This window comes from Ambystoma mexicanum, chromosome 8 (genome assembly GCF_040938575.1).
Source record: "Ambystoma mexicanum isolate Mex_15411 chromosome 8, UKY_AmexF1_1, whole genome shotgun sequence".
Taxonomy (NCBI): Eukaryota; Metazoa; Chordata; class Amphibia; order Caudata; family Ambystomatidae; genus Ambystoma; species Ambystoma mexicanum.
The window spans coordinates 312,807,487-312,827,847 of NC_090929.1; the positions used below are offsets into that span (position 1 = coordinate 312,807,487).

Sequence of the window (20,361 nt, forward strand, 5' to 3'; positions counted from 1 at the left end):
CTGGTCATCTCCATGCCCATCAGTCCGGCTTCAGATCAACCAGAGGCAGGGAAACTGCTCTCCCCAACTCCAGTGAAGATCTGCTCTCCAACCTTGACTCCAGCTCTCACTCTGTCCTCATCCTCCTTGACCTCTCCTCTGCCTTTGACACAGTCAATCACGCCACCCTGATCAACTGTCTCAGCATGAACCTTGGCATCAGTAGTCAGGCTCTGGCGTGGCTGACCTTCCTCTTTGACCAACCCTCCCAGGTACAACTTGGGTCCTTTCTCTCCACCACCTCTATTTTCAAATGTGGTGTTTCCCAGAGCTATATCCGCCCGCCCTGGCTGTTCAGTGTCTATTTGGCCTACCTGATCTCTACTTTCTCCTCTAACTTTCAGTGTTATGCGCATGACTCTGCTCTCTTTAAGGCTACCCTCAGCCTTCTCTCCCTCATTGCTCATTCCCAACTGTCTATCTGCTATTCACGGTTGGTGCACCTCTAATAACCTCTGTCTTAATGCCAATAAGACAGAGATCCTTCTCAATGGAACCCCTGCTCCTGCTTTTTCCCTCTCTCTCTGGCTGACCTCCTTGGGCCCAATCCCCTCACCCTTCTGTGAGGCAAAAAACCTTGGTGTCATCTTCGACTCCACTCACTCCTTCTCCCCACACATCACGGACCTTGCCAAGAAGGCCCACTTCCAACTGCACCTCCTCAGGGGTATCCTACCTTTTCTCACCTTCCCCAAGAAGCTCACTGTCACCAGAGTTCTGGTTCTCTCCAGGCTGGACTAATGCAAACGCCTGCTAACTCTACTCTTCAACAAACCAAAACAGGACTGAGAGACCTATCCTTGGCCTCAAGCCCAGGGACAGCATTTCTCCAGCACTGAAATCTCTCCACTGGCTCCCTTTAGCTGTGAGGATCAAGCTCAAGACCATCTGCACCATCCACAAGGCTTTCTGGGACTGTGGTCCTCTCTATATCCAACACTGTCTTCATAAATACCTTCCTTCTAGAGCCCTCCGTTCAGCTACCTCAAACTCTCTGCGGGTCAGATGCTTCTCCAAACAGAGTGTGGGGGTAGATCGCTCCTCTGCAGGTGGCTCCCTCTGGAATGGCCTCCCTGCCCCTCAGACTTGAGCCGGATTACCTGAAGTTCTGGTAGCTGTTCAAGGCCTTCCTCTTCTCTTCCTCCTTCGCACTCCCTCTCCCCTGCTAATGTACGTGTCTGTCCGCCTTGACTCGTGACGTGGTTGCCCTCAGAGTCATACAGGGACCACGCAAACCTACCCCCCCCCCCCACACACCTCCTTGACCAGCCACACTGCACTACCTTCTGGCCTACCTAGCACTTCCGGTCTGGGACTGCACCCATGTAGTCCTCTGCCGTCCCTGCACTTACTCAGAGTTCTGCTGCCATGACTGCCCTCCCACTCGTACCCCTTCCCTGCACTTCTCCCCACACCCTCTCCCCTGCAAATCTTGTTGCACTTGCACAATCTGAATGCCACATGGCCTAGTAAGATTGTCTCGTCATCCCTCTGTCTCCCCTATGGGTCTTGTGGTGCCTAGAAACACTTGTGTGAAGGCGCGTTATAAATACCAAATCATAAACATCCTGGCGCAACACACGTTTCACATCAAAGAGGCTGCTACCTACAGGATTACTTTGTATGGTTCTTCAGGTCGACAATTTCTATTAGCTCCTGAAGCAGGTGTGGCAGCCCATCATGAGGTTTAAAACACAAGTGGAATCCAACAAGCATAGCAGGGGTTCAGGGCAAGCTATGCACTGTCCACACCTGCCCAGTCAGCTTTTCTACAGGTGAGAAGACCTGGTGCAGAAGATCGGTAAGGTTTCTCAGGTAAGTTTTATTCTTGGTTTCACTTAAGCTGTTACATTGAACCACTGGGTCCCATCACCCAGACTGACTTCCCCCAACTGCTCATTTGTGGAACCTTTACTACAACATTCACACCCAAACATTCTCTCAGGCACACCAACATTCTCTCAGCATCATCATGCACCAGCATTCAGTCCAAGCACATCACATCACCTACCTGAAATCTTTTCACTGGCTCCCTGTGGCTGCAAGGATCAAGTTCAAGACCGTATGCACTGTCCACAAGGCTTTCTGGGGCCTGGGACCACTCTACCTCCAACGCTCTCTCCCTAAACATCTTCTTCTCGAGCTCTCTGCTCATCCACCGCCAACTCTCAGGGTCAGATGCTTCTCCAAGCAGATGGTTGGGGGCAGATCTATCTCCTCGGCTGGGGCCACTCACTGGAACAGCCTCCCTGCCTCTCTCAAACTTGGGCAGAACCACCTCCGGATCTGGAAGAAACTCAAGACCTTCCTTTTCGGTTCTGCTTTCCCTCTTCCTCTCCCAGGCTTCTACATAGTTGCCCTCCCACTGCCTACAGGCTCCCCAGAACTTAAAGGCCTGTATGCGCAACCCGACAGTCCCTTCTCTCTGCACATATGAACCACCCGCTGGCTGCACTTATGAGTTAACTGCACTTCCCCCTTCCCCTCTGGCAGTTCTCACCTTGCCTCTTCCCTGCACTTGCACGATCTGAATGACACAAGGCCTAGTAATATTTTTATTTTGCCTTTGTTGCTCCCTCCTTGTCTTGTAGGGCCTAGAAATACTTGTGTACAGGCACGTTATAAATGCCACATCATATCATACCAGTCTCCGATCCACTTCCGCCTCCCTGCCCACCTACCTGTCAGTGTCGCTGCCCTGCAAATTGACTCCTCAATTTTACCCTGTCTGCCATGGAAGAGGGGCTCTGCATAGAGCCCCGCCTTCCAGTTCCTGGTGGTCATGTTGGGTCATAACAAGAATGTGACCCAGTCTTTCAAACAAATGCTTTGCTATCAGCACCCCTGCATTTGTGATTATTTGCAGTGCTGAAGCCTTAAACTTGCAATGGGCACTGTCAAAGTAGGCTACAATGCTGCGGGCGGGGCAGGAGTTGGCCCACTGTGTGTCATGGCTAGTCCGAGCATCAATAGGGCATGATGCTTTGTTAGCAGAATTACTTCTACTCCCATGACCAGGTACAGGTTACACATTTCCCAGGTTATAAAATAGTGCCACCTGGATGAGAACCAGGACCCGTAAGAAGGTCATACACGTTAACATGGGGAAATTAGAATGATCCTTCAGAAAGCAGCACAATACGCACTGCACGCTCAGCCCATATGGAGCTTGAATTCTTTAGAATGTGCATTGTTCCTAATGGGGAGTGCAGCTGGGCTCCAACGCCAAGCCATGCACACATGACTCAGATTTACTAAAAACATTACTGTGGCCATTTCTCTTCCTGTTCGGGGGATGCTGAAATACAGTCCGAGAGTATAAAGGGCTTAGTCAATTAACATGGGCAGAAAGAGCCAGGGACTGGAAGCAGGTCCTGAGAATATGCAAAGGATTGTGGGTGCGCAAACATTTCCAATCAAACAACTAATTTGCCCTTCCATTTGAATGTTTTTCACACATACATATATATATATATGTATATATATATATATGTATTTCGTTACAGCATACTATAATACGAAGGTGTAGATTTTTTCCTCGCCCTTATACTGACATGAAACCGGTTGTGGTACTTTCACAGTAACTGCTCATGAAGAACGGAAGGCGAGCGTTCCAGTAAAATTCTGAAACAGGACAAGGAACAGCTGGGAGGCCCAACAAGGCAGAAACATGCCTGGGTTGCTTGTGTCTCCGTGCAGAGGGGACCCTGGCCTAGCAGCGGGCTGGGTTGCTTCCATTGGTGGCAGTATCTGACTGATTGCACCATTGCCACCATTGTCCAGCCATATGCCAGACGGCCTGAAAAACGGGGGTGTGGAGGATCATCAAGAAAAATGCCAATGGTTCAGACTCAGTCAGAAACCTTCCACCCATCACTTTTGTGGTGAGAGGAAGAGCTGGTTGGCTCTCGGCAAACATTTAACCTACTCTGTTCTACCGCCCTCAGATTCAGGGCAAACCTTTGTTGGCAGATGTGAAATGTGCTCATGGCGGAGACAGGAAGCCTATTTATACAGGTCTACATCTGACCTGGAAGGACATCCAATCCGCAAATTCCACCCGGAGTGCGGTTTCAGTGCAGTTAGGTCTCCTTCCAGGAAATGTTGGAGGCAATCCACGAACAACCCTTTCCTTGTGGGTAAATCGGCGCACATATGTATTTACAGACAGATGTGCTCTGCGGTCGTATAGCTTTCAAAGGGAAATAACATACAAGAAGATACACAACCAGACTGCGCAATTACAACCAGACTGCGCAATTACAACCAGACTGCGCAATTACAACCAGACTGCGCAATTAAAGGGTAACAGTCTATTTACGTATACGGCTGAAAAGCATGGATTCGACAGCATGGTAAACCGCACTAGCGGTTTGAAAATTGGAGCACATCAGGATTGTACAGGTGCATTAGCGGTTTGAATAAATAGAATCAGCCTTTTCTCATACTGAGAGGGGAAAATTAGAACATCCTTAGCCTGGAAGAAGACCAGTTGGGCGAAACACGCGTTGGCTATATTCATCTCATTCCATTGAAACATAAAATGACCTTGTAATTGCGCAGTGTGGTTGTGGATCTTCGTGTATGTGATTTCACTTTGGATACCTTGGGCATAGGTTCCATCTACACACAACCACCTGCAGCAGCTACACAATTGCTTTCTTTTTGAATTAGGACCTGGTTTATTAAGTGGCTTTGGCCTTGACAAGCGAACTGGGTTCTAGCCTGTTGCCGCATATGGTTTTGAGGATCTTTCAAAGGGTCCTGAAAGCGCAAAGCGTGACTAGGTTTATTGGAAGTACTGTAGAGAGGTTGTGTTTTTTTCTCTACATTTTCGAATTTGTGAACAGGGTTTTTAATACCCTTACTCGTGCTGCACCTTGGCACCATTTCCAAAACAGAGCTGAAGACAGAAGTATGTGTGTTGGCGTCAGTTCTTGCATATTTCGCAAGAGATCTAACTGTGCAGTGAATGGGCTTAAACTTCAATACCTTGAGCTCCAGAGTTCGTATTTAAATGAATGGGAAGTACAGTGCATTGCATGCAAATGTGACCCAGAGCTGGTAGATCTTGAGGTGCCCTCTATCCTACCCCCTCATACATGCACCCAGGATTCAGGGCACTCTCTGTGCTGCTGGGGCACCCAGGATTCAGGGCGCTCCTCTGTGCTGCTGGGGCCCCCAGGATTCAAGGCGCTCCTCTGTGCTGCTGGGGCCCCCAGGATTCAGGGCGCTCTTCTGTGCTGCTGGGGCACCCATGATTTAGGGCGCTCCTCTGTGCTGCTGAGGCACCCAGGATTCAGGGCCCTCCTCTGCTGCTGGGGCACCCAGGGTTCAGGGCACTCCTCTGTGCTGCTGGGGTACCCAGGATTCAGGGCGCTCCTCTGTGCTGCTGGGGCACCCAGGTTTCAGGGCGCTCCTATGTGCTGCTGAGGCACCCAAGATTCAGAGCGCCTATCTGTGCTGCTGGGGCACCCAGGATTCAGGGCGCTTCTCTGTACTGCTGAGGCACCCAAGATTCAGGGCGCCTCTCTGTGCTGCTGGGGCACCCAGGATTCAGGGTGCTCCTCTGTGCTGCTGAGGCACCCATGATTCAGGGTGCTTCTCTGTGCTGCTGAGGCACCAAGGATTCAGAGCGCTCCTCTGTGCTGCTGGGGCACCCAGGATTCAGGGCGCTCCTCTGTGCTGCTGGGGCACCCAGGATTCAGGGCGCTCCTCTGTGCTGCTGGGGCACCCAGGATTCAGGGCGCTCCTCTGTGCTGCTGGGGCACCCAGGATTCAGGGCGCTTCTCTGTGCTGCTGGGGCACCCAGGATTCAGGGCGCTCCTCTGTGCTGCTGGGGCACCCAGGATTCAGGGCGCTCCTCTGTGCTGCTGGGGCACCCAGGATTCAGGGCGCTCCTCTGTGCTGCTGGGGCACCCAGGATTCAGGGCGCTCCTCTGTGCTGCTGGGGCACCCAGGATTCAGGGCGCTTCTCTGTGCTGCTGAGGCACCCAAGATTCAGGGCGCCTCTCTGTGCTGCTGGGGCACCCAGGATTCAGGGTGCTCCTCTGTGCTGCTGAGGCACCCATGATTCAGGGTGCTTCTCTGTGCTGCTGAGGCACCAAGGATTCAGAGCGCTCCTCTGTGCTGCTGGGGCACCCAGGATTCAGGGCGCTCCTCTGTGCTGCTGGGGCACCCAGGATTCAGGGCGCTCCTCTGTGCTGCTGGGGCACCCAGGATTCAGGGCGCTCCTCTGTGCTGCTGGGGCACCCAGGATTCAGGGCGCTTCTCTGTGCTGCTGGGGCACCCAGGATTCAGGGCGCTCCTCTGTGCTGCTGGGGCACCCAGGATTCAGGGCGCTCCTCTGTGCTGCTGGGGCACCCAGGATTCAGGGCGCTCCTCTGTGCTGCTGGGGCACTCAGGATTCAGGGCGCTTCTCTGTGCTGCTGGGGCACCCAGGATTCAGGGCGCTCCTCTGTGCTGCTGTGCAGTGGCACATTTAGATTTCTTGAGAAAAAGCAGGAGGTAAATAAAGGGAGTGTGGTCTCGATGGAGCCAGTGTACAATGTGCTCGCAGACTGATGCCCTTAGCATGCAGGATGGTCACGGGTGCGACTACAGTGTAGTAGTTCCTGCTAGAAGAAGCTCGAGGATGCTGGCTACTTCACCGGTATGTCTGCCAATAACGTGCAGAGTTGGAGCACAAGCAAACAGTAAAAGTACTGCAACCCGAAATAGAGGTTTCCCTGAGAAGAGGAGGATGTGATTAAAGATGTTGACGGGTTTATGACAATGGTTGGTTTGGAAAATGAGGCTGCCAGTTCCGTCGCTACACCCACACTTACACAGAAGGAAGGCATACATAAGTCTGAATCGCTGGACGTGGGAGGCTACGCGTGAGACATCTTAGGGGATTCGGGGAGAAGATAGAGACAGTTGTCTCGAGTGACCCATACGGAAATAGGGCTATGCTGGAGGGGCAAGCACAACATGCTAGAGTGGGCAAGTTTCTTCTGCTGAAAGTGGGCCGTTTCAGTATAAACAGCTTTTTAACACAATCACAGAATGAAAATACAGTAAAGGAGAGAACATCATTGTTTTTAAAAAAAATAAAGAGTATTCATTCCTAGGCCACATGGCCTCCCCAATTAACATTTTAACCCAACCAGTGGGACTGCATTAAAGGTTAAAATCCTCCAAAATACGGGCTACTTTTTTCCAAAAAATGGTAAAGAAAACAATACAAGGTTCATTGTCCCCCCCACCCCATAATCAGGTCGCAAAGAGCCTCGGGAGTGTAAGTTGCTCCCAGGCCAGCTGCTAGAAAGGCCGTAGACCCAAGAGCTTCCAGTGCTTCACAAAAGGTAAGCAGGCGGTGAACCAGAGCCATATAATCGAAAGCCGTGGTGGCCTAGGAATGTTGGGCCGTTTCGTAAGTTACTTCACTCTGCAGCCGGTAGCTTTGACCAGCGTTACAGTGTTGCTAGCCCGCCGAGCATGTGGATGTGTTTGAGGTGAGCTCTTGAGGGCCCGGGCCACAAACATGCAGAATCTCGCGCCCTGCCTCCCCCACCCCACCCCACCATACCAGAGGGCATGGGAACCCCCACAGAAGCGCTCTGCAGGGCAAGAAGAGCAGGGTTAAAACCCTGGAGGCGGACAAGGCAGCAGAGAGAAGGATGTGCTGGGCCATCCCAAGATGGTGCCCTGACAGTTGACAGCATTGCTGGGGACGGAGCCACGGAAAAGAATCTGTGCTACATTCAACCGCCGCTGGAGCGGAGACCGAGCTGCGGAACATAAGCCTAACGGGGAGAGACAGGCTGAGGGATCCCCGCTTCAAGTGATCGCTGCTGGAGCGGCAGGATATAACGAGGGGAGTGAGGGATCAGCAGCGGTGGAGACCGTAGAGGGCATGGGAATCACCACAGAAGCAGCCCGCAATGTGGATAGCATAGACCCTTAGCCCTGGAGGCCCCGACGGTTGAGAGCACTGGCTGGGGACAGAGCCACGGAATACAATTCCTGCTACAAGTAACTGCTGCTGTATCAGCGTACTATGGAAAATGAGAGCGAGGTTGGCAGCGGCAGAGAGCAGAGTGGGGTGAACCAGGGGGCAGGGAGAGTTATGGGTGTGAGCTTGGTGACCCTCCCCGTGCGATAGCCCCTTTGCTATTACAAGCATATGCTGAATGAGTAGCCTGAGGGCTTTCGCCACCTCGGTGTGTGAGGCAACCATTACTTTTTTGTGTAAACAGGGGAGGCCACCGGATAGCTGTGCATCCCATCGTCCTATTTCCTTAATCAATGTTGATAAAAAGATGTGGGCTGGTACTGGTGGACCAATCTGAATTCATACCTAGTAGAAATGAGACCTACAGTGTGCCCCATGTTTTGGGGATACTTTTGGCACTGTAACCTGAGATGCAAGCGATAGCTGTTTCGTTGGATACTGAAAAGGCGTTTGACTCTGTCGAGTAGCCTGATCTTTTTGCTGTTCTCCAAAAACTGGTTTGGGCAAGCAGTTCCTTTTGTTGGTATTGCTTCTTTATGCATCTCCGGTCACTAAGATCGTAGCCAGGGCGCCACGTTTCAGAATACAAATGGAGAGGGGGACAAGGTAAGGTTGCCCTCTGTCCCCTCTTTTTGCCCTTGCGATGGAGCCTCTGGCCACCATTTTGATAGAACAGTGCAGGCAGCGGGGTATACAATTGGATCTGCATAGATTGATCTTCTCTTTGCACGCGGATAATGTGGTTTTATTTCTTGTGTACCCTGTACGCAATCTATCACCAGTGATGAGGCAGGTCTTGAAGTTTGGGGAGTTCCCTGGGCTTAGCATTAACCATACTAAATCCGTGGATTTCCCACTTCCCGAGCACAACAGGCCCTTCGAGAATGAGTTTGGTTTCACTTGTGAATCGGAGAGCAGCAGGTACCTGGGGATAGAGGTATCCCGGGACCAGAACATTCTGTTTTGCGAACATTACAGTCAGGTCATCATTTCTCAAGGACTGAGTGCTGGCATGGTCTCCCCCTTACTTTAATGGGCCGCTTTCTCTCGTGAAACTGATCATTCTGCCATAGCTCTTGCATTTTCTTCTTAATGTTCCCCTACTTCTCTCATCTGGTTTCTTTATTAGTTTGTGTGGTATCATTTCAGAACTACTCTAGGCCGATCAGCAAAACCGGGTATCCCACAGTACATTAGCACAACCTTACGTTAAGGGTGGACTGGCATTACCGGATCCTGAGCAATACTATTGGGCGGCACAAGCACATTACCTGTCATTCTGGTATGCCCCAAAAATGTTTAGGCCGCATGTGCAGGTGGAGAGGGTGTTGGTCGCCCCCAATCTCCTGTGGTCCATGATATAGGGCACCCCAAGGGCAGTTGTAGGTACATCACAGGTTGTGAACACCACCTGTGCAGTTTGGTGCACGGTCACCCGTAAGGTTGGCATTGATGTTCTGTATTCACTGGAGCTCACTGTGAGACATGTAGCCGACTGGGTATCATAGTGGAAAGAGCCTATATACGATAGGTGGAGAAAATTGTGATTGGCACCTTCTGTGATTTCTTGGTTGATGGTAAATGCATGTCACTGCAAAAGATGAACTATAAGGGCAGGAGTTCCCCGTCTTGATAGCTTTATGTATTTCAGAATTTTGAACACTCTCAAGGTTGCATTTCCCACCTTCGCAGATTAGCCTGCTACCTGGGCGTTGCTTCATGGGGTGATATAAGCAAAGGGGGGGGTGGCTGGTTGGACTTCCGACTGTACAGTAGCCTTCTGTCTGATATTCCGTGGGTAGGAGATGCCCCTAAATTATGATGGGAGGTAGCCTTGGATATGGTGAGCGGGGAAGAAGACTGGAAGTACATCACAGCTCAAATACAAAAGGTTTCTCTGAATACCAGACTTCAGTTAATCCACTTTAATTTTGTTCACCAAATTTAACATGCTACGGCCAGACCTCACAGGCGCTTCTCAGCTGCCACAGATAGTTGTTCCCGATGTGGTTCTAGCCCGGCAGACTATGCACCCCTCCTGGAGATGCCCACTGGTGGCCCAGTACAGGGGTGAGGTGCCGTCCAGGGTGTCGCTCATCGTTGGGGAACAACTTGGGTACGCGAGGCCTTTGTCCCGCTCGGTCTATAGTCTGATTGGTCTCCTTCTGGTGTTCGACTGTAGAAGGGTGGCCATTTCCCAGTGGAGGAGTCCCGTGCCCCTGTGCAGGCCTGGTTTAGAGGATGTGGCATATTGCCATGATATGGAAACAGTGTTTATCCGGACTATGCGTTGCATGCACATCCTCTGGATGTTTGGGGTCCATATGTACTGTACTTGCTCAATGCTTGAGATGCAATCTGGATCGGGCTGGGTGTTCCTAGACTATGTCCTCCCATGTTCTGCCAATTTCTGTCATTGCATTTAAAGGTGAGCTGTTGTTTTTGTACACACTGTTGTTGGTTGTTTGTTTGAAAAACCAATAAATAAAGTTGAAAAAGGACCATACAGCTCAGCCAATCGAAATCACCTGCACACTGACAGACTGATCTCATTGCTCTATCAAAGCAGGTTCTGATAAGGTACAATGGAATTACACTTGTTTTATTGATCTTGGAAAATTGTGAAGGTAAATGGACCCTTGGAGACTCCACCCTGTGATCCTCAGGCGAAACAAACTTCTGCAGTAGATGTAATAGTTCACTGGCCTACCCTACAAACATATGGATGGACTGGCTGGGTTTCATTCTCTTTACTGGAACAACCAACAGCCTCATACATGCCATGGCAACACATTGGCTGGGGCAATTGCTACACTTCCCTTCCTTTTGTTTGTTAAAACTAACTCCGCTAACTCAGAGCCCTTCAGGCTGAACAATGGCTCCGCAGGAATTGTAACGTTGCCAATTGTCTCACTAGTCAACCACATGTCTTTTCCCATATAGGATATAAAAAGGTGCCCGTTGCCATAGCATTCAAATTCTTTCACAATGAGCTAATCGGTCTTCAAGTCTTGTAACGAAAAGGTAAAGAAAGCGACATTGTGCAAGCTTTGAAGTTCATTGGAACAGGACTGGCGCTCAAAGAGGGCAGCTGGATGCAGCTTTGAATCTATTATTTCAGGAAGGCTGCCACGATGGAGTCCATATCTAGATGGATTACGTTCTGTAGAGTAGGGCTGGCCAAGAGCCCAAAGAGATTGTTCAAACAGAAAAAGCAAACACTATTGCTTACCTAAGGAACTTTCCAAGGATTGAACTCTGCGAGCGGCACCTTGGGCATTTGTTCATAGATTCACAAGTCGGTAACAAGCATGGATGACAAAGTTGATGACATTATTGCATCCTTTCTATGTTTAAAACACTCTGCAACCACCAAGCCAACACCTTTGACAGAGATGCGGGAGTGGATTCAAATTGTGGGATCTTGCATACTTCATATGGTTAAAGGAAAAATCTCACCTCGGGCCAACTATGGATCCACTAGGGTCATGAAACAAGACTGGTAATCTGTAGAGACCACACATCTCCGATATTCGTTTGGGGTTCTCTATGGGGTGCAACAGCAAACCTTGAGACTGCTGATGAGCCGTCTTCGGGGTCTCTGGCCCCTTATAGATGGAGATATGGGTGAATTGTGCCCCTTCTCCACACATGTCAAACAATTGACGGGCACACATTCTTTTCACGGTTAAATGGGAATCGGTCACAGCTACGAGTTGATTCCTAAGACTTCAGTGAAAGTTTAAAGTTATTTAATTAGTTTAACACTTATTGTGGGGTTTGTTTTATGCATCTCTCGTGATTTCATCATGCTCAAAGGCAGTATAGTGTCAATGTAGTAAGTCATGTTGGGTCACTTCATGTGAGGTCAAAGAGCAAGTGATATCAATTCTGCTATGATTTTCATCAATTGACTACAGTGTCCATACTTCCAAATAATCAATGCAACATGCTCACTAGATTTGGATTTCTAATGCTATTCGTGCATTAATGCAATGTGCTCCCGAGAAACATCACTCAGAGTCAGAAGTCATGCATATTTTACCTTATAGACTTTGGAGAAGAAACCACTCCCGATCAACTCCGCGCTGAAGCTCTCCCAGAATTCCAGCTTCCTGACGGCCGTCCTGAGCTTCTGCCATCGGTCGACGTGGAAGTAGGTGTCGGACGACTCCCCATAGAACTGAGTAGGGCTGATGGACTCTGGGGAGAGGTGCCCCGTCTCACACATCATGGATATGCAAACTGAAAAGATCAAGAAAAGTGCATGATTAAAGGCAATGTGTATACATCTGTGCAAACAAGTTACTACTCTAAAGTGTTTTCTACCCCGGTCTAGTATACTGAACAACATTGCAACAGTCAAGTATAGGCAAGTTCAGCACTTTGGAGCTACAGGGTTACCGAAAACATTGAAAGTAACTCGAATAGTTAAGCCAGATATAAATATTTCAACGACTGTGCTGCTAATGCAATATTATGACCTTCACCAGGAAAACCGATCCAAACTTGGGACACAAGTGAGTGGGATCATTTATACAGCATGCACATCACACCTAATCACCTCTCGTCGAGCACAAGCACTGGAGCATTTGCAATATAAGCATATGGTCAGAATGTTTTCGTGATCATCAGGCCCTTTAAAAACAATCGGGGTCTAAAGTGGTATAAGGACTAAGCTCTCGAAGTCAGCTACAGCTTCAGCCAGCAATATCAAAGGGCGGCACCAATACAAGTAGCTGCCTTGCACAGCACGATGTACAAACAGAGAAGGAGTTTACACATGGAATCAGTAGATTTGACAAATAATGGAATGAGGCCAGTGCAAAGCTAACCCAGGCAGGTCAGGGTAGCGCGCTATGTTCTTGCTCCTTGGTGATAGCTTTGTTCATATGTGGCTAACAAACAAACCAACTACGAGCCACATGCCTGCACACCATGGGAGATTCCAAACGCAGCTCAAAAGAGGTATCCTAATACTGTCACACAATGGGTTTTATGCCGTAACTGTAGGTCACTTTCAAAAACATAGCATTATAGATGGGAAGCGATCAGTTGCAGGCATATATTCCATCGAGGAATTCAAGTGAAATCTCAGACAATGATATTAAAGCTCGAGTTGACCATGAGGTCACTTGGGACGGAAACTGCCTTAATTGATTTAAAAATCCAAATTGACGAGCTGAGAGATAAGGGGAAGACAGCACTTCTCCTCTTACTTGATCTCTCAGCTGCATTTGATCTTGTGGACCATAAAGTCCTCTGTCTGTAAACATTTGGACTTCTGAGGCCATCAGATGGATTGAATCCTTCCTGAGTGAGAGAACCATGAGAGTGTTCTCTCCCTCGGCAGCAGCAGATCCCACACCTATCCTGTGCGGCGTCCCTCAGGGTTTCTTTGTCTCCTCCACTCCATATAACATTTTCACCAAACCTTTGTTCGATGATTTGGACCTGCTGGGTATCACCTACACCAACTATGCAGATGATACACAGATTCTCCTCCCGCTTTCTGGGGATCATAGTAGGGATCTAGAGTTGGTGAATAGGGGATATCTCATCATTCAGGCATGGATGGCCACACATGGTTTATGCCTGAATGATAAGACAGAGTTCATAATCCTGGGTACGCATTCTAACATTAACAATCTAGGTCAAGAATATGCCTCATTTAATATTGACGGAAACATTATCAAGGTATCCAAGGAAGTAAAAACCCTTGGCTTTTACCTGGACTCCACCATGTCCTTTGACAAACAAGTGAAATCTCTGGCATCGACCACTGCCTACACTTGCAAGTTAATAAGAGCGGGTAAGCCCTTCCTTACTAACAATAGCTGTTTGATTCTGGCTAGAGCTCTAATTCTATCCAGGCTCTATTACTGTAATGCCCTTTACAGTGGTGCCAGTAAAGCTACCATCCAGAGGCTACTAACCCTACAAAATAATGCCTTAAGAGCTGCGCTCAGCATAAACAAAAGAGTACACATCTCTTCCACTAGACACCAACATAAATGGTTCTCCACGGACAATAAAATACAATTAAAAATGATCTCCTTTTCCCACAAAGCCCTTAATAACTCTGCCCCTAGCTACCTAATGGATAAATTAACTAGAAGAACCTCCATCAGACCGACAAGAACAGCCAAGACTAACTGCCTTGTAGTACCAAGATTCAGACTAAGATTGGAGGCAACCGTTTTCCTGTGAAGGCTGATAAATTGTGGAACGCCTTGCCTTATAAGCTGAGAGTCGACCAACCCTACCTACTCCTTAGAAAGAATTACATCAACTACATCAACGCCAATGATCCCTAGACTCCTCCACACCTAGCATCAAAGTTGTTTTAGACCACCAGTCAAAGACTCAATTGTTTACTTCTTGTATAGTTTGTATATTTATGGTATAGTTTAAAATGCATCTTAGCATTGCTACATTGCCCTGTAATATTATTGTAATGTCAATGCTGTTTGTAAATTTTATTTGTATTGCCATGCACTACTTTGTAACATGCACAAATGTGTAACTTGTAAGCCTTGCATTTTCTTACTGCTGCGCCCTCCTACCTCTGGGTTTGGTGTGCATTAAAAATAAATAAACAAACAAATTTGTAAATCATTGAGTTGGAATACACTACGTAGTTGGCAGCTCTGTATCTGCAGTGTTATGTTGAATTTGCCGTCCTGTGTCCCTTTCCAACACTCTGTTCTGTCCCCAGCACATGAACCAGCATTGCAGGGTGATGGAGAAGGTGGGTGGGATGTGAACATAGATGAGGACCTCTCTTTCACACCCAAACACTAGAAAATCAGGGACATCTTTCAAACCCTAAGACATAAAGTCCTACAATATGCCGAAATAGAAAGCTGGTTGAATGAGGGTCTGCTTGCCATTAGAACCAGGGACACCCCAATGCTGACATCTCCATACGTAAATTAACAAAACAGAAAGAGTGGGGGAGATGTCACACCAAGTATTCCCAGACATAGCACACTTTTGCCCCACAGCCTCAACACGACTGAGGAATTTGACCATCCGCACGGGGAGTGTGCACTCGCCTGGGTTGTTTTGCTATTTTTTTTTAAAGAAATTGAATGTTGGGAGATACACAACCGGGAAATGTGTGGGGCTAATCCACACACATTTCCAAAAGCTCACCACACAACAAACACATAGTCATATGTACTCAGGGGGACACAAGCCTACCAGCGCAGTCCCCGTCATGTTCAGCTGGAATGCGACAGCCACAGGTACATCAAAGCATCTCAATAAGGGGGAAGGCAACACCTTCCTCCGGCCATGTCCAGCCTAATTAAAATATTAAAGGCTCAATGGATCCGCCATGCCTATTGTTAAATTCTGTTTGGTGGCAGCGCATACTTAAGAGTTAATTGAAGCAGGCCTGTGAAGTGGCCTGTTCACAGAACTAACAAAGGGCAGGAAATCCAAACACCTTTTTGATATGCAATGTGTCATATTGAAGCTAGCTCCCACCCCTCTGTATGAAGGGCAGTGAATGTCATGTCTGGGACAACCCTTACCTTTCCTGGTGCAGAGCACTATGGTTATGACCTCACGCATAACAGACGATTGTTGGTGGGGACCCAGGATTGGTTCATTAAGGTAGGCTTAGCCTGCACCAATCACTGGGGCCCATTTGGCTTTCAAAGAGGGCGGAGACCCTCCATTAGCAGATCATCTGATGACTTCAAAAGGAGCAAGAAGAAGGATTCATTTCGACCCTGGCTGAAGGTACAGTCTGCCTTACAGCTTCCGCCAGTGATGGAAGGCCATGATTTCGAAGAGGGAGCAAGATCTCGAACCCTAAACATCTCCCATGGAACAGAGGGAGATACCAGACTCAGAGGAACCCTCCAGCAGCTCCAGAACCGGTAACCAGCCAGCACACAGCATTCCCTGCCAGGTTCTGCCAGCAGGCTTCCTAGGTGGGAAGTGCCAGAGAGTCTCTGAACAAAGGACAAGGCTGTTGCCTGCAAACCCCTCTCCTCAGCTTTAGGTCATCTGCCTTTACAGGACGACACAAGCTTTGCGAGAAAGCTAGGAAGAGTGCCACAACAAGCATCAATCAGCGTCCATCTTTTAAGCACACTTTCGAGGCAGTCTAGCCCTCGAACCACGACCCAGTGCATCACTGACTGTTGTCACACTGAAGCCAGCTGAGACACCTCGACCAGCATTCCAATCCGCCAACCAGCACAGAGACAACAAATCTTGACCCCGAGCCTCTGTGTAGGCCGGCCTGCAGCTGTGTGTCCATCCTCGCTTTCCCGAACTGCCTGCCGCCTGATATCGCAGCTGTCTCCCGTCTTGAACTCTGTCACAGGAGCTGAAAAGCGTCCTAGAACCGACTTGACACTGTCGAGCATCAAGATCATCTCAAGTGCCAGGTACACTGTGGTTCTGTCCCCCTGGTCCTTCTCCGAAGGCCCCTGGTGACATTTATGACCCATTGCTCCTTTAGTGCTGAAACCAAATAACCTTGAACAGTTAAGATTGATTTCTTTACCGACTACCCTCCTGTCAGTATTTAGAATGCATCCCTTTCCTTCGTGAAACGGTGTCCTCTGTGTTCCTTTACAGGGTGGCTGTATTTTGTAGTGTGCTAGAACTGTCTGTTTTAATAATAATAATAATAATAATAATAATAATAATAATAATAATAATAATAATAATATTAAGGTAGATATGTTTATACAACCTTGACTGGACAGTCCCTTTTATCATTATTTTGGCTGTGTTGTAACTAACCAATAATCCATGACCTTGCAGAGAGAAGCCTGCTGTTCCAACCACATTACCAAAATTGGACAAGGATGTTCATAATTTACTTGTGTTTCCAATCTGTTCAGATCCCTCCTGGTGTACTAGAAGTGTGAGGCTGATTGATGGTTTAGCAACCGATATTCATCCCTGGACCACTGGTGTACCAGATGTTGATTCGTCACAACGGACTCCATAATTTGTACAGCCTACCGGTCACCCAGTCTGTCATGTTTCTTCATCATTTGTCATTGCCCAAACACACTGCCCTCTAATCCAAGTTACCGGAAACCAGTCTTTCCTAGAAATCTGCTCCTCTAGACACTAAATACACCCCTTAATCCCAGCAAGATGTAATCCCATTCGATTGAAAGGAGATCAAGTCGTCTCCTGAAATGTGCCACCTGATCAACCAACCCCGAAAGCCTCAAATGGCATCCCATCACTAAAATGCGCTACACATGCCAACTATCACCATCATCCTTCACTGCTGCTCAGTCAGCGGATCCTTGACCAAGATATAATTAAGCAACCTAGGAAAACAAGTCAAGGCTAACAACAGGACCCCATCTTGGAGTCTGGACCGCTTTGCATCAACCAAAGGAGCCAGAAAAATGGCCAGAAACTACCATTTCTCACCCCTATGCCCCTTTTTTTTACTCCCAAAGGTCAGACCCTTTGAACAAGCAGTATACAAATTATAACCAAACTGAAACCTAGCTAGCCCTCAGAGTGGAAAAACCCATTTCTGGAGTTCTGAAGTCACTCCCCAAACCTCCATCCACTTATAGCAGTTGCCCTCAACATACACCCAACATAACTTCAACCCAAGACCCTTCCTTACAGGTGTAATGTAAAATTAATTTCGCACATTAACCTCTTGAATTTCTCCTGTGCCCTCAAAACACAGACCACACACCTTGCAAAGATAGCTCCACCCAGTTTAGCTGCCCCAATACATTCCTGCCTAAGCAGTCCCCTCCTCATAGACAGCCTTCGTTCAAACAAGCCATTATCACACCAAACTTGAAAAGCCCACCTTCTGCTCCTTTAACCCAGACAACTACTGGTCAGTATCAAGTCTATGCTTCATGGTGACTTTCAATCAATATTATCAACGTAGCAGCAATTATCCTTCTAGAACTCTGCCGCCTTCGTCCACCAGGGTCAACCCATAATATGGGTCGTTAGACAGTAGGATGTCCCTTATGACACGCCTGTACACAAGTGTTTCTAGCACTTTGCAGGGTCAGAATAAAATCCATACACTAGCTATGGGCATCCATTGCTTCTAGGCCCCTAACACTCACTTGTATCTGCCCCCAAAGCTCAAGTGGTCAAGTTGCTAAGATTCAAGACAACCTGGGTTCTAAAGTAGCCATCAACACTTGACAAAAACAGTTCGCGATTCTGAGTTAATTTACTTCCGCAATTTCAAAATGTGAATATGTGTAGTTTAATGTAAATATTTAAAAACACCCAATTACAGTGTGCTATCTAGTACTTCTCCAATTACATCTTGCCAACCCCTCACATTTTGGTTTCTGTAATGAAAACTCAATCACACCACACACACACCTTATAGATTTGGTTTAAAAAATTACGTTTAAAATGAAGGGAATGACAAACATCAGAATACAAAACAATAAAGAACATTGTTCCATTGCCAACAAATGTGGTGGAAGTGGGCATTAACCGTTGATATCATGCCGGCTAACGTGTGGTGCCGAAGCGCTCGCCCGACTCGCTGCCGTCTTCCTATTCTCCTCTGCTCTTCCTCTCATCCCTGGTACCTGAGCTGCTTGTTTCTCCATCTCTTCCTGCAGCCTTCACCACTCACTCCACACGCCCATGACTGGCTCTCTCTTGCTACCCAGTACTTACTCGCTCCACATTGCCCAGCCCTCATGACCGCCGCCTCCGAGGTATTCGGCACCCTCAGCCCTTCCTCCCTCTTCGTGCTTGTGGACCACAAAAAAGCAGCTTTACACGCCCGCGCAATGGACTAACACATAAGTTACATTCCTGCCATGTGCCATTGTGTCTTGTTTTTATATTCCAAAAGTCATTTTAACCCAGTAATTCAAGATGTGTGAATGTATGCGCGAGTGCGTGTGTGTGTGAATGTAGGCGCGTGTGAGATCGTGCGTGCGTGTGTGTGTGTTAGTTCTGAGCATACTGTTCGTGCTCCAGTACTTGCTCAGCATATTTCAAATCCCTCATCTGTGCGGCCGAGCATTCTGCATGCATGCCTGTTCTGTGGTGTCTGTGCATATGTCGAGGCATACGTGTATGCCATCATCTGCAAACGTTTGCGTACCTAGGTCAGGTCCAAATGATAGATACTTACTTTTATATTTTAAAAAAAAAAAAGGTCTGACGTTTGGCAGACGCATTTTGCCAAAATGTTCGTGGCATGCACCGGTTCCAGGTCAATCTCGAAAATGGACATGGCCAATTTTGAGATATGCATCCCCAAAGTTTTTATTTTTATTTTTTGAGCCTATGGAACTTCCAATGTGAAAAATAAATAAATAAATATTTTTTTTTAAAAAAACACAACATTGACGTTCAATGTTCTCTTTGTACATGAAAACGTCCATGAAACGTCCACAAATTTGGCTTGAGTGTTTGGATGTGGCCAGATCAGATTCTTCTCAAATAAGGTGAGCCTTCATGAACAAGATAAAGGATTAACAGAGGTAATCATCTAATTTCCCTATGTGAATTATCTTTATATGTAAAGAAAAGACTAAACTAGGTGGTAAGATAAGCGATTAAGCGTTTGCTTCAGACACATCGGTGTTTAGACTTCAGGACACAGGTTCACATCTAAGCAATGCCAACTTATCACTTAAACCTTCTGATGCAGATAAACTGACTAACATGATAACTTGAGAAGAAATAATATGACATTGTACGTGTAACTTTTTGCTGTATTGCTCTTGCTTTTAATTGCTACACAAATAGGTGTTATCACTACCAAATGTTCATGTTCCGCAATGTATCAACCATGGAATACATGTAACGACACCTATTAGTACAGTACTTAGAAGAGGCAGGAAGACTTTAACCAATGTATGCATAAATAAATAACTTAATAAACCTAGCAATTATAATTTTGGTTACATCCTTTCTTTGCCATCAATTGTGTGGTCAGCAGTCTTGCAGTGAACAACCGTATCGCGGAAAGCAGCTTGCTTGGCGCAGACACCACCAACCATCATTTACAGGTACCTTAAGCACAGCCACACAGGTCACCTGCATCCCCCTCCCCCTCTCCTGCGTGTCCCCCACCAATCGCTGTGCACAGCTGCAGGATATCGTGTGGGGAAGAGTATTGGTTTTCCTTGTGGAAGAAGACACGTTTAGCCGTCAGGGCTCCTTTGGTTATCTTCACGCTTTGCTCACTTCTATTCCTTCCACTGCTACGAGCAGGCCTGTTCTTTTTTTCTGATGGGGGAATTGTGCGCAGTATTCATGTGCATGCAGAGAAAACGATTCTTTCCGGTGTCATTACTCTAACCAATCATTTAAGACACAAC

The 20,361-nt window shown here is 47.7% G+C and overlaps 1 protein-coding gene across 1 annotated transcript in view; it reads right to left on the reverse strand.

Annotated features, from left to right (window-relative positions):
* The window catches only part of LOC138471872 (dual specificity testis-specific protein kinase 2-like), a 516,102-nt gene that overhangs the window by 326,492 nt on the left and 169,249 nt on the right, over positions 1-20,361 (reverse strand). Inside the window, exon 2 of the mRNA XM_069609731.1 lies at positions 12,081-12,280. Within this exon, the coding sequence (XP_069465832.1) occupies positions 12,081-12,269 (189 nt within the window). The 5' untranslated portion in view covers positions 12,270-12,280. The remainder of the gene's footprint in view (positions 1-12,080; positions 12,281-20,361) is intronic.